Genomic DNA, 27,344 nt, shown 5'->3' with positions numbered 1-27,344 from the left:
AGTCGGTGGAGCCTAAGGAGCAATTAATTCCACCCTAAAGCAGACACCTTCATTTGACCGTCTGCAAAGCTCTCCAGGCTCCCCTGTTTGATTGACTATGTCTCCGCTAGCTGTAACAAGAGCTTACCCGCGGCTCCTCAGCCGGCACTTACCTCACAGACTCCCAAGACTAAGGCGAGCCTCTCACAGGTTTCCAGAGCGCGAGGAGCCAAGCTTCCCCCCAGGCACCTACAAATTTCAAATTTAAATCCTCATTATAAAGACAGAAGTAATTAGGTATGGTACACGCAGGCTAACTCGGGTTTTACCCCCGCTTGGCTACGCCCCGAGCTTCCCAGAGCCCTTCCCCGTACCTCAGGGCCCCTGACAGGAGCCGCTCCCAGCAGCTGCTGCAGGGGGCGCCGGCCGCTCGCCTGACGGCGGCGTTTGGCCCATCGCGGCCGCCTTAGCCGCGCCGTCCCCGGCCCGCCGCGGTTCCTGGAGCGGGGGGGGGTCCGCCCGGCCTCTGGGGGTTCCGCCGGCGGCGCCCGCCTCGGCCGGGCCGTCGCCATGTTTACCAGCACCGGCTCCAACGGGCTCTGTGAGTACCGGCCCCGTCGCAGCCCCGGGGAGGACGGTCGGGGTGAAGGGGAGGGCGGCGTAGTGGGGGGGGGCAGCCCGCCGGACCGGCTCCCCCCCCCCCCCCCCCTTCCCCCCGCACACCGCGGCCTGGCGTTTAAACTCGGGCTTTACCGCTTCTGCCGCTGCGGGACCGCGGCCGTGCCCCGGGGAGGGGGGGGGGGGGGGTGAGGGGAAGGGGGTCTCCGCTTTCACGGGCTCTGCCGCCTGGGCCGGCCGGCGGCAAGGGGTTGTGTCTGGGCGGAGCGGTCCGCTCCCGGCCCGGCTGTCCCGGGGCCGGCTCCCCAGCTGCCTCTGTGTGTGTGTGGGTGTATATGTGACAAAAAATATATAGGTATCTATCAGAGCCGAGAAGGAACTCCCTTCTAACGCGAAGAGAAGGCTGTCGTTTAAACCGCTTCTTTGGCAAGGCAGGTTTAAGGGCAAACACCTTTCCAGCTCTTGTTTATTTTTTACGTGTGCCATACGTAAATAATTTCGTATCCCAGCGGTACCTGGACGGACTTGGCAGGCCTCGAGGGTGGCTTCTGAGCTGGCTGACAGGGCAAAGAATCTGCTGCGTGTGGAAACGGCGGCGGAGAGATGCAGCGTGGGCTACGGCACTACAGAGCAGGCTGGGACAAAGGATAAGTCAAAACTTTGCTGACTAACTGCGTGCTGCACGCAAAAACCCAAATCTGAGTGTGAAAGCACCCTCCAGCAAGGGGGGAATAAGTCTGCCGCTTAAGAAGGGGCGTTAGTCGTAGCTATATTCTGTTTGAGGCGTCCAAATGAGGGGAGGCAAGTTTTTTGCAGATGGATCTGGTGGCACTGCACTTGATTCAAAGCTCCTGATTTTTTTTTAATTTTTTTTCTTCCTCTCCTCCGGTAATAGGGTACTGTAGAAGAACAACCTTTTGGTGGCATGTGTCTGTGTATAATTCTATGAGAAGGAAGGTGGGGTGAAGCATATCCTTGTTTGGCTGAATGGGTGGAAAGCCACAGTCAGTATTTAAAAGTTTCTCCAAGATAGGTCCATCAGAAGGATGAGTGGAAAACTGGAGTTATAAGAAACATATTTGTGCTAGGAGAAAAACCTAGACAAGATGCCATTCTGCAAAAAGTAAATGCTTTACTTTTTCTTTTTTTTAATAATTTTTTTCTTCTGGAAAACTGGTGCAATGTACACTCTTACTGAACTCACCTGCTGACCTAAAGTGATTTTTCACAATAAGACTTGGCTGGTACTGGTGCACTGACAAACTCTAGTAGAGGCACAGAGTTAGGTGGCAGTGACATACGCTCACCTGGTGCATAACTCTAGCAGTTTAAGATGTCCCTTTGCCCTCAGACTTTTGTTTCTGCCTTTGTAGCTGAAGTGCAGTAGCAGCAGGTATGTAGGATTCAGTCACTGATGTGCAGAATCTGATGCTTTAGGCAGCTAATGAATGAGCGCCTGATGTTGCATCAGGGAAACGTACATGTGTGTCCATGTTCTGTTCTGCCCCTGGGTCTTGGGAGCGATAACCTCTGGCAGAAGGGCAATGACAACCAATTGTTGAGGCACAGCTGGTGGATAAATGGACCTGTATCAGAAACCCTAGATAAAATAACCAGACACCTGGTTCAAGAGCGATAAGAGTGATCATGCTGGGTCAGACTGAAGGCTCCTCTAGCCTGGTGTGCCAGCTCTGACAGAGACTTCTTAACGTTTGGTTAAAGCCATATCACAATACCATTTGGTAAAACTGAGTAATACTAAGCTCTCTTTAGCCATGTGTATCGTAGGTAATTTTAAAAAGTGACCCAGTTGTTAATTATATTCCTACTAGATTAAGGGCTTTAGCATCTTCGCAGATGCGGTGGTAGAAATGTCAGAGGCTACTGTATTCTTTTTGCCTTGTTTTCATCATTACCTTGTTTTCACTCCTTTCTGCAGAATTCCCCACTTTAGCACTGGGAAAACAAACAAACAGTAGATGGATGACCCCAGAGCTCTACTACATTTTGGTAACGTGATTCTTACTGGGCTTCTTATGCAAAGTGTTTTAACAAGAGTGCCAGAGACACCCTTGTCCCTAGTTTTATGGAAGCAAGTCTGGGTTTGGCCTACTCACCTTTTTAAAAACTTCTTTTTGATTTTGAAACTCTTTAGGAGAACCTAAATAATTATTTAACTTGTTTGAAGTACTTTAGTTCTTGTAGATTCTCTTATTTAGTTAATTCTTGAAATTGCATTTAATACTTTTCTGAAAGAGATAGGAGAGTAACCAGTGGCTCGCAGCGGCAGCAGTTGCAGCTGGTTATAAACTTTTTGCTCCATCTGGTAATATTAATCTAATGAAGGTTGATAGAATCTTGGATGAGGATATTATTGTCCCTGTTCTCTGAATTCTTTGGGTTTTATTTCTTCTGCTAATTTCAGAATAAACCAAAATAAATAACAGTGGACTATATCGTATAATTCCAGGAGACTGTGGAAACAATATAAAGATCAATTTAATAGTCTGTGTTGTCATTAGAAGTCTAAATGAGAGAAATAACTCAAGAATCCTTAAGTTTTTATTTGATGCAGTACATAGATCAAATTCGTAATTAATGTCCTACGAAGCCTATCTCCCTTTGATTGATACTGCATTAGTCCCTTTTCCCCTTCTTGCATCCTGTCTCTTCAGTGTTTCTAGGCTGCCTCTCTCATCTCTTGATGTTTTGATGAAAACGAAACTCTTCTTGTAAACTACAGGGAGACTGAGATGATTAGGATATTTTCTTGATAAATACGCATTTTAAACTGGTCTTTGACCCTCATTACATAGAATAATTTAATCAGAATATTAAGTTTTGGACATTTTTCATCACACGTTATTCCTCTTGCTGTAAAAATTCATGGAACTTTGATTGACCCTATAGTCAATTCTGTCTTTTGTTATGTCCCAGACATGGTAACTGTATGTGCTCAAGAGAAGATAGCTTATAATTCGAATAAAAAGCCTGTGTGCTTGCTAAAATTAAATTATTGTTTAATATTCCAAACATTTAATATGACAAAATGTGGCAGAAGAGATGACTGAAGTTTGGTAGACTGATGTACTGTTTCTAGGAGATGTGGGAGGAAGACACTGTAGCTTCCTGCTAGCACAATTTATTTATAACATTTATTTGGGAAAATCTTTGGCTGCTGGCATTGAATAAAATCTTGACTGAGTAAATGAAAAACTTGAGTATTTTTATTTCATCAGCAAAAGGAGTTCAGCTATGTATCTGTTTGTGCAGATTGCTGAGTAGCTGCATTTCTAGATCACGAATACTGTTGGGTTTGTTCACTCTGAATACATTTTACTTTTGTATTTCAAGGTGGCCCTGACATACAACAGATAAAGTATAGCTCAGCTAAGCTTTTCTGAAGTCCACTTATCTACTGTAGCCGTCCTGATTGTTATTGTTCTTTGTTCAGGGCAAGGTTGTTGTTGCATTATTTACAGTCAGTTGATAAAACAGTCCTAAAAAACATCATCTAGATTTAGCCATAGATAGACCCTTGGGCTGTTTTTGTTACATGGATCTTCGCTTGGTTGATGGCCAAATTTTATTTCTGCTAATATACCACTAGTATGCTGAACAAACAATATTATTCAAAGTTATTAGCAAGTAAAAACTATTTCTGTATTACTTCCTGTGAGCTGACTTTGTGGATCATCTCTGTACGATGGGTGCCAGTGGATGCTACACTATGGTACGTGGCTACACAGAAAAGTTCGTTTCACGTCCTGGCTGTATAGTTCAGTAGTGTGGATGATATTATCTTCATCCAAGGAATATTCAAAACTTGTGAGTTCTTTACCACAGATCCAGCTTCAGGTATTCCTTGTAAGTTTGACCACCTCTACTGAAGTTAGATTTTCTTGTAAATAATGCTTGCATAGCTGAGCCTGTGTAGTGAAGTGCTTGACCTTGTCTGTGTGCCTTTAAGGAGATATCTAATGACTTGGAGCACTGCAGTTCTTAACATGAAGTGTTTCTCTAGTATTTCTTATCCTATTTTCAGAGTTTCCTGGTATAAATCCCCCATCCTACTTCTGCTGTTCAGTACTCTTTAAAATCACATGCATAGGCAGAGAGGTTCTTGAAAAGTGACGTTATAAGAGACATATATAAAAGCAAACCCCTCCAACAGAGAAGCAGTCCAACGCTGGGTGCAGGTGAACCGGTTCAGACAAGTAGGTCCTTTGCTAGGAGTGATACGCTGAATTCTGGACAGGCAGTATCAGGTGTAGCAGATGATGACTGTGTTGGGAGCTGATAACACACCTACTCAGTGCATGACACAATTTTGGATGAGGAGATGTAAAAATAAATGTACCTGGTACATGTTACCACTATGAGATATGGAAGTCATCAAACAAGGAAGAACACCGTTTAAAAGGACAAAACCAGTTTGCCCTTCTTAAGGGAAACTGTTTCTGTTATCTGGAATATTGGAGGAGCTGGTATGCCCTGGGGGAAAAAAAAAAGGCAATTACTCTGGATAATAGGAAGCACAGCACAGGCATACTCAAATGTCTTAGCAAGACACTAATCCAGTTGAGTTGACTTGTAAAACAATATTGCAGTGTGTTCAGGAAGCATGCTGCAGCACCTGGCTTTAAGGAAGGGTTTGAGAGGTGGGCTGTGGTGCTGGATCCAGACTGGTTTCTTGTGTTGCAGTCTGCCAGCAACTTGAGTCCCACGAAGAAAGCTGCTGAAACACTTAGTGGCTCCGCCAAGGCTAGCATGAGTGCATGAAGACTGAAACTGGGCTGTCCGTTTGATTTATTGTAGCGCTGCTTAGGTATATTTGGTGCTTGCTCGCCAACGTGCTGCTTCCCAGGAGCAAAGAATGACACGCAGGAGGCTTTCCATTATAAGACCCCAGGGCCTTTCCAACAACGTAAACCTGTAAGACTAACACCAGACTTTTCTGCAGACATTGTAATATCCCCTCCCAGTATTCTTCATGCTATGTGCAATACCGCACATGAGTATAGTAGGAAAGCCTGTTAGAGCTAGTCTTCATTAAGGTAAAATCTGAGTCCATGTTTTAAAGCCTGTCCACTTGCTACATGTGGAAAATATTTGGCTGCTTTGCCTACTACACACAAGCTACTTCTTGTAGTAGTAGGGAGTAGAGTCCTTTGAACTTGCATGGAAGCAGTTCCACTAATGCAACTTACGCTTTTACCTCTCTGTGAACCTTGTAGTGCAGTGCTAGCAATTTGTTAAAGATCCCCAAGGCAAGAAGGGAACGCTGTGCTCCTCTGCTTGCGTAACCTGCAAGGCTGAACTGTGTTGTGCGTGGGTGTCAGGAAAATAATAAAGGGATGTAAGTTGATGCTTTGGGGCACAGCTGAAGGAAAAAGTAAGTATATATTGAATATATCAGACTTCTGTGCATAACAATATTACACAGTACAGTACTATATGGGAAAACAAATTAGCTTGTACATCAGCATGCCACAGTGCAACCTGGTTCAAAATATTAGCTTGATTCCTTGGAGCAGCATAGCCACACCAGTTCAATTAGCCATGCATTGAACACCACAAAAATGTGGCTATTCTGCTGCTGCTGCAGAGCTACCTTGTTTCAAGCTAAGGTGGGGATCTCCAGTGGTGTTGTGGTGTAGCCATACCCGGTATTTCTGACAGTGAATACTAATAGTAGTATGGTAATATGCTCTGTGGTTGGGGGGAAGAAAAGGTTTCTCAACAAGGTGAGCGTTTTTTGTTAACTTCAACCCTTTTCACTTTCTTTTCATATGTTCCTTTTAGAAACAAAGGTTTTCTTCTTTTTTTTTTTTTTTCTTTTCGTAGCGGCTCATTCTTTTATAGTTTGTGACAGGGTAAAATCAGCAGTTTTCTAAACAGTAAATGTGTAGGTAACTGGTTTGATTGAAGTCTTACCAGCACCTTTTAAAAATTTAAAGCACGATCACAGTTGGTTTCTTTATTGAGTTTCGGAATATATATACTAAAGTTCTTCACCTCTCAGCTTCTGCATTAAGTTTATAAGCATTTGATGAAAAACTGTTCCTGCAGTGATACTCTTCTCACTGTGTTCACTTGCAGGCATCACGATGATTAACCACCAGAGTATGCTGTGAAGTAACAGTCTGAACACAGGATCCCCTTCCTGTGTCTGTGCTCTGTGCCTAGAGCAGGGGCATGAGCTGCTTTCCTGACCCCAAATACCTCATTCAGTCGTGTAATTCTTTCAGGAAGCAGTAACTTCACTGCTTTTGCAGGGTCCTCTGGTAGTGCATGGTTTTTTTTCAAAGGATGAAGTATTAGGAAAATACTTATACTGGATTGAACAAACTCTAAAAAATCATCATATGGTTAAATTCCATCCTACCAGTCAGCACACAGTCTCCTGGTATCTTCCAGATTCCTCAAGCAGTATTACATGTGTCTGGATCTCTTGTCATCTTCCCTCCATGGCACACTGTCGTTTGTTCTCGGCTACTGTTCAGGACTCCGTGTGTGGTTATAATAACGACAAGCTTTTACTCCTCAGATCTAGTAAGGTTGCTCCAGTCTCCCAAAAGCACATGTTGGTGTCTAGGAAGCACTTAAAAGTTATTATTGAGATTTGCATATCTATGACAGTGGGTTTCATCGACCATTAGAATAAAGGGCAAGCAAGGTTTCCAAGCATTCAGGAGGAGGTGTTCATGCTCTTTGATGTGTAGCAAACCTGCATCTGAAGGGAGAATAGTAGGCAAGAGTCCTTGAAAACTCTGACTGTTTTGAAACGTCACTGTTGGTTGGTGAACCTCCTACAGGTTCTTGGACAGATCTTGGAATACAGTAGATGAATATCTGCATGATGCCTCAACGCAGGAAAAACAACCACCCAAAATACAGATTCTATCAGTGCGTTTGGGAAGTACTGTGCATTCAGTTGTGCATCAATTATGGTTTAAAAGACTCATAGATCTTGTGTATCAACACTAAAAAATGGTTCGTGCATACTTCATGCCGCTATAGTATCTCCCAACAGTTAATTGTCTGTATGAAAGTGGCATGTCTGCCTCATAGCAGCTGGGTTTGGGAAGTTTGCAGATGATAGTAGAAAAAACAGCATGTTTTGTCTGCAGCTGTGGTGTAAGCTCAGTAGGGATCCCCACAAAAAATGTCCTGAGCTAATTTGAGCTTCTGCAGCCACTGCTCATCAGCTGGTGCTGGCAGTGAGGCCCTCTCCCCAGTCAACGCTTGAGTCTCAGGCCCGGGACAGCAGTCCAGTGGGTGAAGTTGTTCCCCAAAAAGCCCTTCTGAAACTAGCTTGGTCTGGCTGCCTGTTTTGACATGCTCATTTGCTATCTCTCTTCACCTGTGAGTGGTGAACAGGCAGGGAACAGGAAATCATTTAAAAAACCGTAGCTGTTGCTGCTACCACAACTTTCGTGTTCTCATTAGCGCAGTGGTGGCTTCTGAAGCTGCAACTGCCTGAGCCATAAACCTCCCCCTCCGTTTATGACAGACAGACACATCTATTCCTTAACTCTCTGTACTTTGAAAGTGGTACTGGCAGCCAGAAAAGTGGTAGGTCGTGGAAGAAGAGGATTTGTAGGCTTTGTAATGAGTGCAGGGGTGGAAAGTGGAGACTTAGAGGTGGTTTGCTCATTCATGTCGCCTTTTAGGATCAGCTTCATGTTGCACAGTGGTAGCACAAAGGTCAGGGTGCTTGCCTGTGAGATTATTAGGGCAGTTTTGGGGAGAACTTCTCCATTGCACGAGGGGGAAGCAAAGATCTGTAGTGAAAGCTAGTTCTTTGTTCTTCATCATAATATGGGCATGTTCTGCTGGTTATTACAAAATTTCTCTGTTCACTTAGATGGAAGCTCAGTATGTGTGTTGCAGCACCAAAGCTATTTTTGCCTGTTGTTTGAAAGAATTGCCACTTAAGGAGTACTTTGGGGTTGCAAATTTATTCCAAGGCCTTTGAAGATAGTATTTGATGTATTTTAACTCTTCAGGGTCAAAATAAGAGTTTATCCTTTCATTCTGCTTTCTTTAGAGGCACTGTGCTTTTCTCCTCCTTGTGCACATTTACACTGGTGCTGCCAGTAGGTACTGGTATCCCAGTAAGTTGGTAGAACCTGTTTCCATCCTGCACATCGTTGCAAATCCATTCGACTAGAATTAATTTTGCTTTCTAAATTTTGCCTTTACATTCTAAGTAAATGTCAGAATGGGTGTCAGAATGCCTGATTGTGCAGTATCTGGGATCGTTAGTCATTTTCAGTCTTACTGGTTGAGACATTCCACAGCAGTGGGAGGGTCGTTCCTTCACTGGTGACCTCACAGCAGTCCTTGATAAGGATCTATATGCTGTTGAGTGGTAAAGCAAACTACTACATTGTACAGTGAAACACTTGGAAAAAACATTTCAGGAGATGCATTATTTATCTGGAAGAGTTGATCTTTCTCAAGTTTACTGGACAAGAAGAAACTTACCTGACGACATTTTGGTAAGTTTGAGAGTAGAAGTTTCCGTTACTCATGTGATGTTCCCTGTGGGTGCCTGTCACATTAATGGGTTAGTTCTGTGATTTTTCATGTGGTGACATGCTTAAAAATAAGTACTTTTCCTCTATAACAAGGTTTAAAGTGTCTAAGCTGGAAGGAGGCTCATAATAAAAATATTTGTTCACACTTCTGGAGAAAACAGATAAGGTTCTATTGGTTATTTTTGAATGTATTCAAATTAGGAATGAACTTAATAGGATAAAGTATTTCAGGTGTGTATTACCTGTAATGTAAAAATGATCTAATGATATGAAAATTACAGTAAAATCTAAATATAAATATTAAACCTGTATAGAAATATATAGTCATGGTGGGAAATCTAGTTACTTGCTTGCCATGTTTTTTATGGTAACATGATCCTTATGTGAAAAGTATTATAGGATTAATGAGTTCTTCTAAAAATTTATTTAAACTCATGAAATAATGTAAATGTATTTGATAGTAAAATAACAAGTTTTATCAAACTTTGGTTCAGAAATGTCTACTGTTATGTCTACTACTATTGTTCTGATTTAGACTGTGCTTTCAAATCTCTCTTGTATCCTAGTTATAAAACTGACCTTTTCACATCAAGAAATGTTAACTAAGTTAAGTTAACTAAGGGAGCATTGCCTGAGGTTTCAAGTGAACATGTGTGTGCATTGTGTGCACAGTAACTTTCAGGCAGCTCTAGCGTCTTTTCCCCCCCAGTGGTCTACAGTACTCTGATGGCTTCAAACTTTTTTGAAGCGTCCAACTAAATCAGGGGGATGAGTAATTTAAAAAAATGGATGTCTAAAGACTACAGATCTTATTTTTGGAGAGCAAAGAAATCCAAAGAAAGATACTAAATTGAAAGGTGGATAGTTTTCTTGCATTAAAAAAATTCAGTCAGGCTTTCTGCCCTCCTGATATGTCTCACACAAAAAATCTAATTATAAAAGTAGAGCTTATGGTTAGCAGAGTAATGTTAACCTGTGTCAGTCCAAGTCACTGTCTAGTTTTTAGAGAAGGATAGTTCTTCAAAGCATTAATTGCTTAAATGGAGTAAGGAAAGTGAATCTGTAAATAATGAACTCGAAGATATGGTCATGGACTGAAAGAAGAGTTTGAAGTACAGGTTTACGTTACGATACATGTAGGGAGAGATGTTTTCTTCACATGGTGAACATCAGAAGACTGCAGGCTTCAAGGTGGTGTGAGCTGAGAACAGCTAACAGGGCCCATCAAAGTTGTTCTTGATGTCATCAGTTATAACTTGAATGAGGATCTTGCTTAAATTATGTAGTAAGAACCATATTTTCGATGGCAGTAGGATTGTGCCATGATTAAAATCTTGGCTTTGGTGCCTATTACCATCTTCCTTTTATAGCAGTTTGCTCTTCTGCTGTGCAGCAGATGTTGATGGAATCATTCATGGTAGTCAGTTTATCTAGACAAGTACTAAATGTTTCCTGTATTAAACTTTTTTAATGCAGTTTTGTTCTTCCTGTGCTCCTGCTCATTTATTCCCATTAGTACTTTTAAAGTAGTCTTATTGCTTCTTTTGTTATCTAAGAACAATGACAACAGAGCTACAGATTTCATAATACCCTGGAAAAAAGCAGCTGTCAGAAAATCAGTAGATTCTGTGCTATAACTGGGATGTTTGGGAAGGAAGTAAATGTGATTCAGGTTGCATGTGTGAAAAGGAGAAAAATAGATGAAATAGTACTTCAGAGTTTCTGTATTTGCTTGAATTGTTGGGCAAGAGTTTGTGTTTCGTTGCATCAACTACACCAACAGCTTAGGATGAATTGCTGGGTATACTCCTGCTGGATACTCCACTTCGTGGTTTTTAGTAAACGTGTACTGCAGATTTCTCTGTTCTCTGCTTGTTTTCTTCTGAGTGTCCTCTCTGAAAGTCATGCTACTGGGGGAAAGAAGTTCTGATTTCACAAATGTCCTGATTTTATTAATTTCTTTATTAATAATTGTAATAATTGAATGGAAGGGAGATGAATGTTGTGTAAATTAACATAGTTATGTTTCCTTGAACAGTGGATCCAAGTGTGGTGAAGAGAAAGTCCATTTATTCAGGTGGTTCCTTCTTCGTAGCCTCTAGAAAAAAAGCTAATCGTAATCCCTAACACAAAGGAAACAAAGCTATTTGTTTTAACTAGATGTGCATGTATATCTTGCTAGTGAAAAAGAGCGATTGTTTTATTTCCTGAAACGTGATTGAGCCTTAGGAGGGCTGCATAGGAAGGCATGACCTCTATAGGTGCAGAGAGCTTGGTTTAATTAGAGCCAAACAATTAATTTCACGAGAGACTGTTGAAAACAAAATGTCTGATTAATATTTAACTGTCGTTAATATCTCTAAAGACTTCCTTTGGTTGGTGCGTTTTTCCTATCTGTTTGCAAGTTGTTGAGAATTTGGGAAGTTGTTGAGATAAAAACTCAATGTGGTGCCACTGGTATTACGTTTTCCAATCCCCTGTTTAAATATGTTACTTTTTAAATGACATTTCTCAAGTCATTTAAGTGACTTTTCTTTGAAATGGCTTTTGTTTCTTTGTTTGTTTTTTGTCTTTAAGATAAAGCACCTTTGTCAAAGAGTCTGTTACTAGTCCCAAGTGCCCTCTCGATTCTATTGACGCTGCTCTTCCAACATTATCAGAAGTTCTTTGCATATAACCTACAAGCTATAAAAGAGGATTTTCAGGTAAGAGTTAGTTCATTTTGTGTGGAAGGAGACTGCAAACTACACTCTTCTACGCGATTCCTCCCCTCGCCCTCCCCGCAGTCTGTTTCTCCTCTGGTTCTTTCCCTTTGTTCACTGTTGTAGACCAGCTTGTTCTTGCTTTTTTTAATGTCACCCCAGTATGCCACTTTTTGGAGAAAGTGAGAAAAGCTGATCTGAAACGATCAACATAGCTTTTCACTTCTTTCTTTTGTCTGGGAAATGATTGGGTTTGTATAATTTTTCCTTTCAGCCACTGGCATTTGGATACTTGCTGTGAATGAAGTGTGATTTAACCCGTGTAATAATAGAAGTATTTTGATATGAATATGAATATCTTATTGTTCTTAGGTTTTGAGGCTGAAGAGGGCTATTGTGGTTGGGTACTCTGATTATATATGACTTATTTTAACACAGAGGCCATAACTTTCATTCTGTAACTTCTGTTCTAGTTAGTTTTGGGAAACTAAATTTGCCTGTTGAATAGAACTGCTGCTTCTAATTTGAAGATTCCAAGTGATGGGGGAGTTTCTCTCAACAGAGAAGGGTCAGCAAAGGCCTCTGTAATTATCTTAGCTCACATGTTTTACAGTTACATCAAAAAAAAGTATGTAGTCAACTTAATGTCTTCGAGAATGTCATCTGTAGCCTACAAGCCTTAAAAGGTTAGACCTAGCTAGTGATAGTTGCTGTTGCACTTTCTGTGGTCTTTCTTGTCAAGAACGAGAGCCTTGTTATAATAAGGTAGATTACAACTCTACAAGAGCACTGCTCATATTTTCCAAGTGTCTTGTTAATGCTGTGCAGCAAAAAAACATAAATTAACATCTGCCTTTTAAAAATGTTACAACCAAGTGTTTGCAGAGGAGGAGGAGAAACTGAGAAACTATTTTGAAGTTTTAAATGGAAATTTTGTGGGTTTGGGGTTTGTTTGGTTATTTGTTTGTTTTGCAGTTTGTTTTTAGAAGAGTTGGTCTCTTTTCATTTGTTTGATCTGCTGAAAAACAGTAGTAGCTGTGTTTTATTCAAAGAAACCATGTTTACTGTGTCTTAAGCATAAACATTCACAGGTATCTGTAGAAGCTATGATACTTTTATTGTGGTGCTTTGGGGAATTTGTGGGTTTGATTTTTTTTTTTCTTTCCTGAAATTGTTGTTTCATTTATTGTCATAGCCTTTGGAGTAAGCTATATATATATAATTGTGTACCTCTGAGATCAAGGAGAGCAGATCATTTAACTCTTGTCTGATGCTAATATTCAAATGAGAACACTTCAAAGAAAATTTGTTTAGAATAAATTCGTCTGCAGGGAGAGTTTAATGGAATGGAATTTTTTCAGGGGCTGAACAGACATTTCAGATATTGGATATTAACACTTGGTAAAGCTGGTAGGGAGCATAGGAAATAAAGCATGCAGCTGAAGAAGAGTACATTTGATTTGGAAGGCAAAATATGTACTGCCCAAAACTAAAAGATCTTTGTCTCCATAAAGGGGACCCTTGAAGAGCAGTGAAGATGCGGTGTGTAAAATGAAGATCTTGATTACATTAGACCTATGTATTTTTTAAGCTGACTAAAGTAAAGAGCAATTAGGCTTAGAAGATTTCCACAGTCTATGTGAGGGCTGTTCAGTTAATGTGTATCATGAAATGTTCAGCTACAAGTTCACAGCCAGTTTCGACTTCAGGAAGGGGTGGTACTCATGCTAGGTTTTAATGTTGGGCATGTTGACATGGGACAGCTAGAATGGTGAGGTCCCACTTCTTTCTTCTTGTTCAGTCCTTTGGTATGCTGGGGAAGTTAGAGGCAGAAGCATTGGTTGAGGCCTAAAGACCTTGAGAAACATAAGGCTCAGGCAGTGTGTTGGCACGTGAACTTCCACAGAGGGGAAAATGCCTAGCAGGCTGTGGCTTAGGAAAGGGAGCAGGGAGCCAAAGCTGAGCTGGAAACTGGCGAGGGAGATATAGGGCAGCAAAGAAGGTTTCTGTAAGTACATCTGCAGCAAAAGAAAGGCTTAAGGAGAGTGTGTGCCCGGTCCTCATTGTGGCAGGGGACCTCGTGATAAGAAATATGCAAAAGGATGAGGTATTCAGGCAGATGTGTTTATTAGTTTGTACAAGTCTGTTTTGCCCTCAGGCCTCCAAGGTCCCTAAGCCTCCTAGCAGAGTCTGTGAGAGTGCACCAGTATCCACCATTGAGAAAAATGACACAGGTAAATTAATGAGACCCAGATGGGTTACCTCTGAGGTTGCCAAAGGTGCTGGAAATGTGAGACCTTTCTCTAGCATCTTTGAAAGGTCATGGCACTTGGTGGAGGTACCCGATGACTGGAGAAAATGTCACACCCATCTTTGGGAAGGGCAGAAAGAAGGATTCAGATAACATTGGGCCAGTCAGCCTTACCTTCGTCCCTAGGAAGGTTGTGGGGCAAATCTTTTTAGAAGCCATTTCTCAAAACATGCAGGACACAAAGGTGACTGGGAGCAGCCAACCAAGGTGAGGTAGACAGATTCTATGGGTCACAATTGGTTGCACAGGTGGTGTTGGCAACAGGATTTTGGGTTTTATGCCCATGCAACCCTCTCTGAGGATTGAGAACTACTTGGAAGAGATGGGATCCACCTGACCAAGTGGGACAAAAGCATCTTTGCTAACAGACAGGCCAGCCTGGTGAGGAGAACGATTAAGACAGGAGCAACACAGGAAAGACAGTAAAGTGAGGAGGCAGTGGACTGGGTTAGCCAGCAAAGGGTACAGGGTGATGTGAACAGAAGGGATCTTGTAATTAGCAAAACAAGACTGAAAAGGACCTACTTCAAGTGTATACACATAAATAAGGAAGTGCCTATGGGACAGCATTATGTGGAACACTCACATGTTTTCTGGGAAATCAGTGTGACTTGGTGCCTCTCTGAAATGTTTGTATGCTAAGGCATGCTGTATAGGGAACAAATAAGAGGAATTAAAGGTCATATGCCATTACAGGGCTACAATCTCATTGGGGTCATGGAGATGTGGTGGGTTAGCTCACGTGATAGGAGTTCTGCAACAGGCAGATACAAGCTCTTTAGGAAGGACGGGCGAGGAGGGGAATTGCTCTTTGTGTGAAAGAGGAGCAGAGAACTACACAGAGCTTTGTCTTGGGACGTGAGGAAGTTGAGTCTTTATGGGTCAGGATTAGAGGGCAGACCAGCACAGCCAGCTTTGGTGGTGGTGTTTGCTACAAACCACCTGATCATGAAGAAGTAGATGAGGCCTTCTTCAGATACCTGGAAGAAGCCTCATGATTTTAGGCCCTGGTCCTCATGGAGGGCTTTAACCATCCTGATATGTGCTGGGAGGGCAACACAGCAGAGCACAAGCAGTCCAGGAGGTTTCTGGAGTGCATTGATAGCAACTTCCTAACACAGATGATTCAGGAGCTCATGAAGGGAGATGTTGTGTCTGGACCTCAAACTTACCAACAAGGAGGAAGAACTTGTTGGGCATGTGAAGATTGGGGGTAGCCTTGGTTGCAGTGACCATGAGATGGTGAAGTTCAGGGACCTGAGAGGAGGGGCAAGGCAAATTGCCGGATTGCAACCCTGGACTTCAGAAGAGCGGACTTTGGCCTGTTCAGGGATCTGCTTGGAAGACTCCTATGAGATACAGTTCCAGAAAAAAGAGTGCACCAGCAGATCTGGTTGGTTATCAAGGATTGTGTCCTCCAAGCTCAAGAATGGCTCATCTAGCGTGCAGGAAGTCAAGCAAAGGCATCAGGAGGCCTGCATGGATGAATGAGGAGCTCCTGACTAAACTCGGACATAAAGATGAAGCACACAAGAGGTGGAAGCAGATCAGGTGACCTGAGAGGAATATGGAGACACTGTCTGAGCCTGCAAGCCAAAGCCCAGCTGTAGCTGAATCTGGTAAAGGACACGAAGGAAAAGAAGGGCTTCTACAGGAATATCAGCAAAAGGAAGACTAAGGAAAATGTGGGCCTGCTGCTGCATGGGAATGGGGACCTGGAGACAGAAGACATGGAAAAGGCCAAGGTATTCAGTGCTTGCATTGCCTTGTTTTTTTACTAGTAAGACTTCGTTTCAGCAGTCCCAGGCTGCTGAGATCAGTGCAAAAGTCTGGAGCAACAAAGGCTTAAACTTGGTGAAGGGAACTCAGGCTAGGGAACATTTAAACTAACTGGACATATGCAAGTCCATGGGACCTGATGGTATATACCCACTAGTCTTGAAAGAATTGGCTTGTGTCATTGTGAGGCCACTCTGGATTATCTCTGAAAGGTCATTGCAGTCTATGAAGGTTCCTGAGGACTGGAAGAAAGCAGATGTCATTCTTATCTTCAGGAAGGGCAAGAAGGGAGATTGGGAAACTACAGGCCAGTGAGCATCATGTGGATCTCTGGAAGGTGATGAAACAAGTCCTCCTAGAAATCATTTTCAGACACCCAAAGAACAATAAAGTGATTGAGGGTAGTCAGCACGGATTTATGAAGTGGAAATCTTGACTAACCTGACAGCCTTCTGTGATGAGGTAGATTACTGCCTTGGTGGGTGAGGGCAGAGAAGTGGATGTTGTTTAGTTTGACCTTAGTATAGCTTTTTTACAGTCTCCCATAACATCCTTAGACAAACTGATGAAGTACAGATGAGATAAATGAGCAGTGGACTGAAACCTGGCTGAACTGATGGGCTCACAGGGTTGTGATCAGTGGCACAAAGTCTAGCTGGAGGCCAGTCATTAGTGGTGTACACCAGGGATGAATATGGGGGCCAATACTGTTTAGTGTCTTTGTTTATAACCTAGACAGCAGGACTGAGGATGGTCTCAACAAGCCTGTAGATGATTTAAAACTTGGATGAGTAGTTGGTACACCAGTTAGTTCTGCTGCCACAGGGGAGAAAAGGATCAGCAGGAACCTCATGAAGTTTAGCAAAGGCAACTGCAAAGTCCTGCCCCTGGAGAGTAGTAACCCCATGCACCTGTACAAGTTGGGGGCTGACCAGCTGGAAATCAGCTTTACAGAAAAGGCCCTGGGGGTCCTAGTGGAGACCAAGTTGAACATGAGCTAGCAATGCAGTGTTGTGGCTAAAGAGGCCAGCAGCATCCTGGGCTGCATTAGGAGGAGCCTCACAAGCAGGGTTGGTGGGGCAATCCTTCCTCTCAGCCTCAATGAGACCACATCTGGAGTGCTGTCCCTTATGCTGGGGCCTGGAGTACATGATAGACCTTGACATACTGCAGAGAGTCCAGCAGAGAGGGCCACCAGTATGGTTAGGAGCATTTGGCATATGAGGAGAGACTGAGAGAGCTGGGATTGTTTAGCCTGGACAAGAGAAGACTCAGGGTGGATCTCACTACTGTGTGTAAATACCTGATGGGAAGGTATGGGAGCCAGGCCCAGTGAAAGGACAAGAGGCAATGGGCATAAACTGAAATACAAGAAATTCCATTTAAAGAAAAAGCTTTTTTACTGTAAGACTGATGGAACAGAGGAACAGTATCCCCAGAGAAGTTGTGTAGTCTCCCTCCTTGGAGATAGTCAAAACCAGACTGGACACGGTCAGTTAACATCCTGCTCTAGTTGACTTTGTTTTGAGTGAGGGTGTTGGACTAGATGGTCTCCAGAGGTCTCTTCCTACCTCAACCATTCTATGATTCTTTGAAAACATGCCTGACCAACTGGTTGCTTTCTTCCATGAGGCAAGTGGTGCTGCGGACAAGGAGGAGTCAGTGGATTTTGCATACCTTGACTTTAGCAGGGCCTTTAACCCAGTCTCCCATTGTGTCCTTGAACACAAATTGGTGAGGTATGTATCGAGTAACTGGACAAGAAGATGGGTGGAAAATTGGCTGGACTCTCAGTGGAGTGATGGTCCTTAGTGCAAAGTCCACTAGGCAGGTATTAATTAGGGGAGGGCCCCTCGGAGATCAGTACTGCGACCAGTACTATTTAGCGTCTTCATTAGTGACCTGGATGATGGGATGAAGTGCACTCTAAGCAAGTTTGTGGGTGATTGAACATTGGTGGGAATATATTGGAAGGCAGGACTGCTATTCAGAGAGACCTTGGCAAGCCCAAGAAATGGGCTGACAGGAACTTGGTGAATTGGAAAGTCCTGCTTCTGGGATGGAATAACCCCAGGCTGCAACGCTGCAGGCTGGTGGGGGTGAGTGCTTGGGAAGTAGCTCTGCAGAGAAGGACCTGTGGATCTTGGTGGATGACAGAAGGCAACAGTGCGCTCTTGCAGCCAAGGCGGACAGCCATCTCCTGGACTGTATAAGTGAGAGTGTGGCCAGTAGGTCAAGGCAAGTGACTCTGCTCCTGTAGTTGACAAGGTGCTCTAGATGTGGTCTCACTAGTGCCCAGTTCTGGGATCCTCAGTACGAGAAAGATATGAACATGGTGGAGCAGGTCTGCCAAGACAGTCAGAGGGCTGGAGCACCTGACACACAAGGAGAGGCTGAGAGAACTGGGTCTATCCAGCCTCAAGAAGAGAAGGCAAAGAGGAGACACCTTATTGCTGTCTACAAGTACCTGATCAGAAGCTACAGAGAAGCTGGAGCCACACTCTGCTTGGAGGTGCACTGAGGTAGTGCAAGAGGTAGTGGACACAAGGTAGAACATGGGAAATTCTGCCTAGATGTAGGGATTTGATTTAGTTTTTTAAACCATGCGGGTGGCCGAACACTGGCTGAGAGAGGCCGATCTGATTAGACCTGCTTAGAGCAGTACACTGGACTAGTTGGTATCTGGAGGTCACTTAAAAAATATTTTTTTTCTGTAATTCTACAATTCACTAGGGTTGTGATTTCCATTTTTATTTGTAAATGTGAACTAGGGACATAAAAATGTATTTGACTTCATTTCAATTGTCGATTTATTATAACAGGTAGACCTCTTCCCTGAAAATATTTTATTTTTAAACAGACTTCTTGAACTCTCCATAACATTCTACTCTCTTTACTTCCCTCCTTAAATGTACTGCATTTCTGTTATCTGACTTTGGTACTTTATTTTCACTCTGAGCACAAATTCTTTAAAGAACTTCCTTGAAGGAAGAGAGACTTAACATGACAATCTTTAACCTCCTAGATTTGGAGACTTGTATGTGGGAGAACAATATGTCTTGATCTGAAAGACACATTCTGCAGCAGTCTGCTCATTTACAACTTTAGAATATTTGAAAGAAGATACGGCAGCAGAAAATTTTCAGTAAGTTCCAGTTACTTTTTTTTAAAACAAACTGTTTTCTACACTGTGTAGAATCTTGTAGTCTTGGATTAATATAGCAGTTGTATTACTGACATTTTGTATAGAGATATATGTTAAAGGGTTTTAAAGAGAGTTTGGTTTCCATAAATCTGAATTTATATTGATAATATCTTGTAGTCAATAGATTATTCTAATTAAAGTTTGCAGCTGTGTCAGTTGAAAGTTATCAGACCCATAAATTAATTTTGGTAACAAATCTAACCATTCTTCAGTATCTAGATGTGTAGATCTGGAATTATGTCGTGCTAAAGATTTTATTTGTCTTAATTGAACTAGTATAGTGGTTTTCTTGTTTTTTCTATTATTTAGAGATGCATTAAAACCTTATTTTTAAACTGTTGAATTAATTCAAATCAAACTTTTTCTTTCCAGTCCTTTTTACTGGGTGCTTGGATGCTCTCAGCTTTGTTTGATCTTCTCCTTGTAGAAATCGCTCAGTATATATTTGGCATCACCATCAACAGCTTGCCTTCTGGGTTGTAAGTAGCTCCTAATGGATTGGTTATTTTAGATACAGTTTCAAAGGATTATTTTGTGCAGATTTTAATTTAAAAAAAACTTTCTTCATGTAACCCTTTAAACTAAATTTAATCTTGAGATACAGTGTAAAGGTTCTCGGCACAACTATTATATTTTCAAACATTCATTTCCTAGTTGTGATCTGTGGTTAATTAATTTATAATTTACCCATATATTGATTACTTTCCATTCTGTTAGTCCCATTTCCACTGTCAGCATGATTGAAATACGGCTTGCAGTGCACAAATTATTGCCATATTTCGTTTTGTTCATTTCAGTGAATCTGAAAACTGAAATCACATTGGTGCTGATTTCTTTCTTAAATCACAAAGACAGCACAACTGTAATTCATATCTTCATCTTCACTTTTAAATGCATATGCAGTTATATGCATTTCATACTGTTATTTTGTATGTTTGTGTTTCAAAAATTTACTGCTAGAGCATGTTATTCCATTTAGTGCTTGCATCTGAAGGTCTTAAAGCCTTAAGATATTTAGTGGTTCAGTTTTGCATAATGTATATTTGAGATTTCTGCACTTAGTAAGAGATGTTCATGTTACAGTAGAACTGTAGAGCTTGCAGAGCCTTCGTGGTTAAGCTTCTGACAGGTGAGATCAGCCTCATACAGACTAGAATTTTCATGTGTCACACACTCTCAGGTAATAATAAAAGCTCTTGGAGCGAGATTTTTAATATTAAACACCATATTAGGCTTTTTTTATTTCTGCCTTTTTAGTGTGTCCCTTGAAAGTAGCTAACAACTGATTTAATAAGGAGGAAATAGTGTGTGTTTGACATTATAAAGATATATTTTTTTTGTAGTGTGTGAGTATTCAAAAGGACTTGAAAGCTTGAGCAGTACTGCAGTTACTCATCACGTTTACTACCTTGAAGTTTGTTGCTGGGACATAGGCTGCTAGTGTGTCTGGACAAATTCAGTATTTTCATCTGTGTAAAAAGATACTGTGTGCAAGAGTAGGGTGTAATAAATGTGCACATCATACCCACAGGGAACTAATAAACAGTTTGACTATTATACCTTTTGATGGTATTTTTATCTATGGCTGCAGAATGTTGTCAGTTACAAAGAAATTGGCATCAAAGAAGTTTTTAGTTGAATGAAATATAAATGTTACCTACATATGCTTTCTATTTAAGTCGTGCTGACATTGATCTTGAGAGAATGAAGCTAATTTTAGAACTGTGGAATATACAGTAGTTTCAGGAGCATTTGTTTGTGCAAATATAAAAAATCAATATATATGTTGCATCATAATTCTTCAGTGTTGTCTGCTTTATTATACTAATAGTCACTTTTCCGTATCTGACAATATTCACAATCTTTTGAGATGACAAAAGCTTTGGAAAGTTTAACACCGGTACTAAGTTTTAGTTCATTTCAGGTTTACAAAAGCTGTTGAGCAAATTTAAAGAGGTGCAGTTATTATTCTGCTTCTCTCATATTTGCAGTGCAACAAATTTATCTGTTACTTCTGGTTATAGACCATTCTTCAGTGTAGGCATAATGCTAGAATTCAGAAAAAGACTCACTTGTTTACATTATAAAGATCCCCTGACATTTTTTTCTCTTTTTATATCATTTCACTGTTCATATTATTGAGTGATCTTACACTTCCAGTTCGAAAACTTTTCCTGCGCACGCTTCGAAGGTAATTGCGATAAAGGATTACACTGATAACTCTCGCCTGAAATTGTTTAGAAACAATATAGTACAGTATAACGTCCAAGCAGGTACTGAGATTCATGAGAAAGGTGGTAAAGGCTGCCCAGGGATTGTAAGTTGTATCTTCATCTTGCAGCATCAGGAAGGCGAAGCAAATGTGGAAGGGTACAAAGCAGACAAGTACTTGAGCAATCAGAGTCACTATAATTCTTATGGATCTCTCCTTGGCCTTAGGCTTCAGTTTGGAAGTCTTGCCGCGGATAAAGTTGTAAATAATGACTAGGTAACACCCTATCATGATAAACAAAGGAATCAAAAAGAAAAAAATCAAGCGAGAAAAGTTCAGTGTATTTACTTCCTTTAAATGGATGATATCAAGCATTTTTGTGCAGGTGGTGAAATTCGAGGCTTTGTCTGGATCAGATTGTAAAAACAGCAATGGGGATGTTGTTGCAAGGGTCATTACCCAGATTCCAGTGCAAGCCAGCACAGCTTTTTTTGTATTTTTTAGTTCTTTGACATGTTTGGGCTGGACAATAGCCATAAATCTGTCTACACTTATAAAACTGAGCAACCAAAGAGCAATGGCTGGGTAAAATATAGTGAAAGCACTGATAATGCGACAAAATGTATCTCCGAAAGGCCATGTTTCTTTCCCGTGGTAGATTATCCGAAAAGGCAAGGAGAATATAAAAATTATGTCAAGTAATGCCACATTCATCATATATACAGTTATAGTTGTTCTCTTCTTGGTAGTGCAGCTGAAAACCCATAGTGCAGTGGCATTCACTAACAATCCCACTGTGAACACAAAGCTGTAGAAGACCAGTGATGCAATCCTGTATTCTTCAGGGTGGTGACTTCCAGGCATCATATTTTAATTGAACTTAGGAATAGTTTTTGCACTCCATAAATACCCTATAAATAAATAAAATATGAAAAGTTATTCTCAGTCGGATAAAAGCTTTCTTTAAAAACAACCAAGACGATTGTTGTAGGATGGGGCTTAGTGATAAGATTGTATTGTTTAGCTGTGAAAATGTGCTAGATTTGTTGCTTTTTCTGACTAAAAATACATAATTGTGCTCTGAAGGAAGTATGTGTACTGTCAGACTTGTGAGAAATAGTATTTATAAGCTAGTTTTAATTAAATATTTTTAATTACTTAAGAGATTTCTAATATAAGGAATCAAAAAGTCAAGATTGACCAGCTGCTCTGTGTGTGCTTCAGTAGTGGATAGTTAGATTGAAGCGGCTGTAATTGAGGTAAGAGAGATATTTTCTAAAGAAAATATTTCTTCAAGTTGTCTCTGTTGAAAAATTAATGACTAAGACTAGTTTGAAAAGAAACAAGTGAGCATGGCATGTAGTGACATTTGGATATGAAAAGCGAAGTATTGACTTTGCATTTTATCTGTGTAGGAACTACTTAGCTCCCAAAAGAATAGGTGCATGCTGTTGCTCATAAAAGACACTAAAAAGCTATCTTAATAGCTTCTGAATGAGATGAATGGATGGATAGACTTCCTATTTAAAAAAGTAAAAAGATGGAAGCCGCGCAGTCTCCAACCAGGCCCTATGTGAACAGTATTTGTTGGGGGGGGAAGTTGCTGACTGGTAGCCAGCTGTTCAGAGCATGGTTGTGTTGCTTCTCTCTGCTTCTTGGTCACAGGGGTTGGACATCTGAAATCTCATTACGCAGAACACAGGTGATGAGAGCTGAAAGAGATTATCGCCTGGTTTACTGGGCAGCCATTTGGGGATGGCGGACCTTACCTGGTGTTTGCATGGGTGCTTTGGTTAACCCGCATCCCCCTGCTTTCCTGGCTCTTGCTGTGGTCACAGTTTCATGGGAGGGTTCCTCTTGTTTGGCCTTTTACCCAGCCCTGTGGCAGCTTTATGAAGAGGAGGAGGAAGGAGTCAGTTGGTTGTCTGGTCTTCCCACTTGTGACAGGCAGCCAAGTAACTTCTACAGAATAAGTTACGCACTAAAACTGCTCTCAAGAGCAGGAGAATGCATAGTTCCTGTGTGTTTTATCTCCAAAAGTGGAGAATGCATGAAAAAAAAGCTTATTGTTACTGTTCATCTGGTTTATGTGTTCACCGTAATGTAACCGGGTACTTTTTTCAGTGGTATAGGAATACACAGGGGATTGAACCACTGTTCATTAATCTAGCATCCTCGTCCTACACTGGCAAATATCAGCTGCTTTTGAGAAGAGTATCTATGGAGTAACTAACTTAAGTATGACCTATTAAATGTTTCTTCAGGTTAGTTTTTGCCTTGAAATATTAAGTTTGGACTTCTGATTTTCTTACAATTCTCCAGTTTACAGTTATTAAAAAAAAAAAATCATGCATACAAATATTTAGGCCTAAACTTTTGTCTCAAAGATATTTTTTTTTTTAGCTGTACAAAACAAAAAGGTGTTTTCTGATCAGATGTAACAGAATTCACGTTCTGTATGGGAAAAGCTATGCGTATAGTACTGACAGAAAAAGAGGTTTGGAGGGCATCTGTCTGAATTCCTTCTAAAATACCTCATTGTGTGAAGAACACTAAAAATAAAAAAAAACTATGGAGTGATAGCAGACCTTATTGAAAGGTGGATGGCATATGCTTGAAAGAAAATTTTTGTAGCCCATGCTTGTAGCACAGTTGAGAGATTTTCTGGCATACTGTCCCACTTTCATTACTGTTGCATAAAATTGTCGAAATATTGCTTAACACCGCCCCCCCTCCCCCCCCCCAGCCCCTGCACATTTTAAGTGTTTTTTTCTCTTTTGTTCTGTTTTTTTTCTCTCTTGCTAGTGGTTGTGTATGACGTAGTGCATAACTACCTATCTCAAGATCCTGACTGATCTAACAGGTGAATTGAGTAGTAATGTATAGGATAGGTAGAAGAATTCACTTTTTATAGATTAATGTTAATAAACAGTATGGATTTTGGTTTTGGTTTTGCTCTTCTCTCCTTTGGGCTTGCAGTGATGGTGTTTCTGGTCAGGTCCTGTTTCCAAAAGAACCAGCAGGCTGATGTTGATGAGAAGAGAGGAAGCTGAATCTGGCATGAGCTTCTATCAGGAAAACCTGTGGTTCCATGCCTTATTTACTGTTTATTTCAAGTTTGTGCCAATTTTGAGATGTATCAAAGAATGGACCTACTGTAACAAAAAGGGGGGGGAGGGGGTGGGGGTGTTGTTTAGTTGTTGAAGACACTGTTTTCAAACTTTCTGGGTTTAAATGCATTTCAGTGTTATAATTAGGTATTTCTCCTAAATTTAATTTTTAAGAATCTAAAATTTAACATTTATTTAGGTATGAAATAATGAGATTTTTTAAAAGTGTGTAGTTACCTATCTGCATTTATACATGAATGCAGATGTTCTGCTTTTTCATCAGTACTTGTCTGCATGGAGTTCAGGTTGATGTCTCCCAGGTCAGCCCAAGTAGATCTTTGGGTGCCTCTGAGTGGATGGTTTTGCCCTAGTTGCCATTTTTTGTAATGGGAACACTTACTTACTGGTATTGATTAAAGCGCTTGCTGAAAAGCACCTGAAGTCACCAGTTTCTGGATGTCTGTATGTGTTAATTCTGAATGATTACTCTGATGCTGGTCCATGTGTTTTACCAATCTGGTTTAATTTTCTAATGATAGGTGAGGTCCTGAATATCTAATGTGAATTGTGAAGCCCATCTAGGTGCTGTGTATGAGAACACAGATTTTCAGAACAAAACAAAAGAATTAAATCTCTTCCTCCATATTCATATTATGAGTTAGGCAACAGTGACTCCATTTAAAGGATTGTGTGTGTATCTCTGTTCCCAATCCCCTTTTTTTTCCTTTGGCTGTCCCTTACATTTGCTCACATTTTCCTGAGGAGGACATGGTTTTCAGTGAAGCACAGAGAGACCAAGCAACAAGATCTTCTCCTGGTTTTAGTTTAATGAAAACAAACATTTTTCCTTTAGTGATAACGTACTTACTAATGCTTTTAGTTACTGCATATCTTTAAATTTATTGTTAAAATCCTAAACAACAGTATTTATGGTACTATGCTTCTACAGATGCAGTCATTTTGCTTTAAATGTTATTTATAGAATGCTCCTGATACTTTGAAAGTGCATTAAAGAATTAAATATCTTTTCATTAGTTCTAGAATTAATGCCTGTGTTCAGCTTCTGAAGAAAGAAGTCTGTCTTAGCAACATACATAAACATCCAAGTTACTTTGTTAGCATAGCATAATGGATTGTTACTCACCTTTTGTGCACTGCAAAGTTGCTTCAGAGATGCTCCTTTCATAGCCCAAATCTGTAGAAGGTTTAGACTTCCTCTTCTCTGCTCAGCTTCACTTAGCTAAAATAGCTCCTTTTCACAGGCAGGAAACAATGACGTAATCTAGCTAGTTCTGAGCCCTTCTATTGGTCATACTTAATATTTCACATACGTGCGGTGTCTGTGAACTGATATTTCTCATACCTTTCAACAGGCAAGCTTTTACAGTATTTCCAGTGTGGTCAAACTGGGCTGTTGTGCTATGTATCTTTTTAAAATACATTTTTAAATGTTTGTGATATAATAAAAGCATATTTTTAGTTCTCATTTACATGCAAAGTTATCTGCAAGAATACGCATCTTGGTTATGCAGAAGTTTCTCATAAGAACAATGTAAATGTATTTTCTGTAGAGTGTAGTCTGTTTTTTGTGGAAATCCCCCTTTTATTTATATTGCCTTGGATAGTAGTCAGTCTGAAAGTGACAGAAACTTGCTACATTTGAAATGAGAAGTTTGATTCACTTGAATTCACAGCCTTGTTTATGCCTGTACTTACCGTGTTTTGCTAACACTAGAGCAGTGTTTCAATATTTTATTTGCCATCTAAAATAATAACATGCCTATTTAGGACCTTTGCAGAAGAATGCTGTATGAAGAGAGGTTTTAGCCTTTGATAAAATGGATTAAAATCTCTGAACTGTGCCACTGCAACAGACATCTTTGGTGGGATGAGAGTATTCACAAAGGCTAACAGGTAAAGGAGACCAATTTCCTATGTTTTCTCTTTGTCAACTGGAAAAAAGATCCAACCTTTGAAAGAGCCATTCAGAGGAGATCATTCTAAATTCTCTGTAGACTGCTCACTAGCTCCAGGTCTCTGACCGGCAGTCTTTGGGACATTGAAGCACACTATGGAGAGTGTGGTACCTCTTGAGGCCTCCTGGGTTTTTCCTCTCCAAATGAAGCAGAGATGTGTGTTGAGGAAAGGAACAGTAATGTTTCAGTCTCCTCCTGGCATGCAGTAAAGAATTTGCCAGTTCAGATGTAGCCAGAATCAGGTTTGTTTGTGGGGACGTCTGTCTTCACTGATTGTAAAAGGAATGTAGGTAGGTGATCCTCACTTAGTGCTAAAGATAGCTTCTGTGAAAAACACCCTCTCTGCTAGAGTCATGCAATTTATCTCAGCTGAATGGGTTTGTGGTAGTGCGTAGGTATTTGCTTAGGTGAGTGTGATGGGTGAAGTAATCACAGGGAGGGACCTGGGTATGGTTATCAGTGTGTAGATTAATAATACCTTTAAATATTTGGTCTTTCCTGTTTAGGGGAACTAAGACCAAACAATTTTTGTGATCATTCCAGAGGCCTTTTAAATGCAATGAGCTGCGAATCCTACCCAGACCATCCTGTAGAAATACAAATCTATTAAAAAGTGCTTAATGTTGTAGGATTAAGGTATATCTTAAAAGGACTAATCAATGTTGAAAACTCTTCAGTGGCTTTATCATTAGCAAAACAACTTTGGAGCATGCTTCAGCAGGATGAGTCACTCGTACTGTTTTCAAGTTTAGTGAAAGCTCATTGAGATTCAGTGACATACATATTTTTAAAAGGTTTAAAAAAGAGTGTATGACTCCTGGAAGAGAATAACTAGGCTTTTGAACTCTCCTAGGCAAGAGTACTTTATTTTGGGAAAAATAAAGTACAGAAGTCTGGAGGTCCCTT

The 27,344-nt window shown here is 40.9% G+C and overlaps 2 protein-coding genes across 7 annotated transcripts in view; one reads left to right on the top strand and one right to left on the bottom strand.

Annotated features, from left to right (window-relative positions):
• Positions 1-445: 445 nt before the first annotated feature.
• Positions 446-27,344, top strand: part of UBAC2 (UBA domain containing 2) — a 103,516-nt gene continuing 76,617 nt past the window's right edge. The window contains exons 1-6 of one of the 4 annotated variants that reach the window (XM_049815624.1): positions 532-580; positions 1,107-1,720; positions 2,537-2,607; positions 11,721-11,848; positions 18,961-19,080; positions 19,513-19,619. In XM_049815624.1, coding sequence (XP_049671581.1) covers positions 2,577-2,607; positions 11,721-11,848; positions 18,961-19,080; positions 19,513-19,619 — 386 coding nt within the window. In that variant the 5' untranslated portion in view covers positions 532-580; positions 1,107-1,720; positions 2,537-2,576. Of the gene's footprint in view, positions 581-1,106; positions 1,721-2,536; positions 2,608-10,493; positions 10,982-11,720; positions 11,849-18,960; positions 19,081-19,512; positions 19,620-27,344 lie in introns of those variants that run through there. The other 3 variants (XM_049815625.1, XM_049815623.1, XM_049815626.1) reach the window with 3 other exon arrangements.
• On the bottom strand, positions 19,630-25,668 carry GPR18 (G protein-coupled receptor 18). Of its 3 annotated transcripts, XM_049815628.1 has the most exons (3): positions 25,607-25,668; positions 23,122-23,240; positions 19,630-22,263 (listed from the first exon to the last, which is right to left on the bottom strand). In XM_049815628.1, the coding sequence occupies exon 3, from the start codon at positions 22,217-22,219 to the stop codon at positions 21,254-21,256; it is 966 nt and encodes a 321-aa protein (XP_049671585.1). In that variant the 5' UTR covers positions 22,220-22,263; positions 23,122-23,240; positions 25,607-25,668; the 3' UTR covers positions 19,630-21,253. The 3 variants fall into 3 exon arrangements, with proteins under 3 accessions (XP_049671585.1, XP_049671586.1, XP_049671584.1); XM_049815629.1 differs by lacking the exon at positions 23,122-23,240; XM_049815627.1 differs by lacking the exon at positions 25,607-25,668 and having other exon boundaries at positions 23,122-23,465.

This window comes from Accipiter gentilis, chromosome 13 (assembly GCF_929443795.1).
Source record: "Accipiter gentilis chromosome 13, bAccGen1.1, whole genome shotgun sequence".
In the NCBI taxonomy this organism is placed as follows: domain Eukaryota; kingdom Metazoa; phylum Chordata; class Aves; order Accipitriformes; family Accipitridae; genus Astur; species Astur gentilis.
The sequence above is the reverse complement of the archived record's forward strand: the minus strand, read 5'-3'. Positions and strand labels throughout refer to the sequence as shown.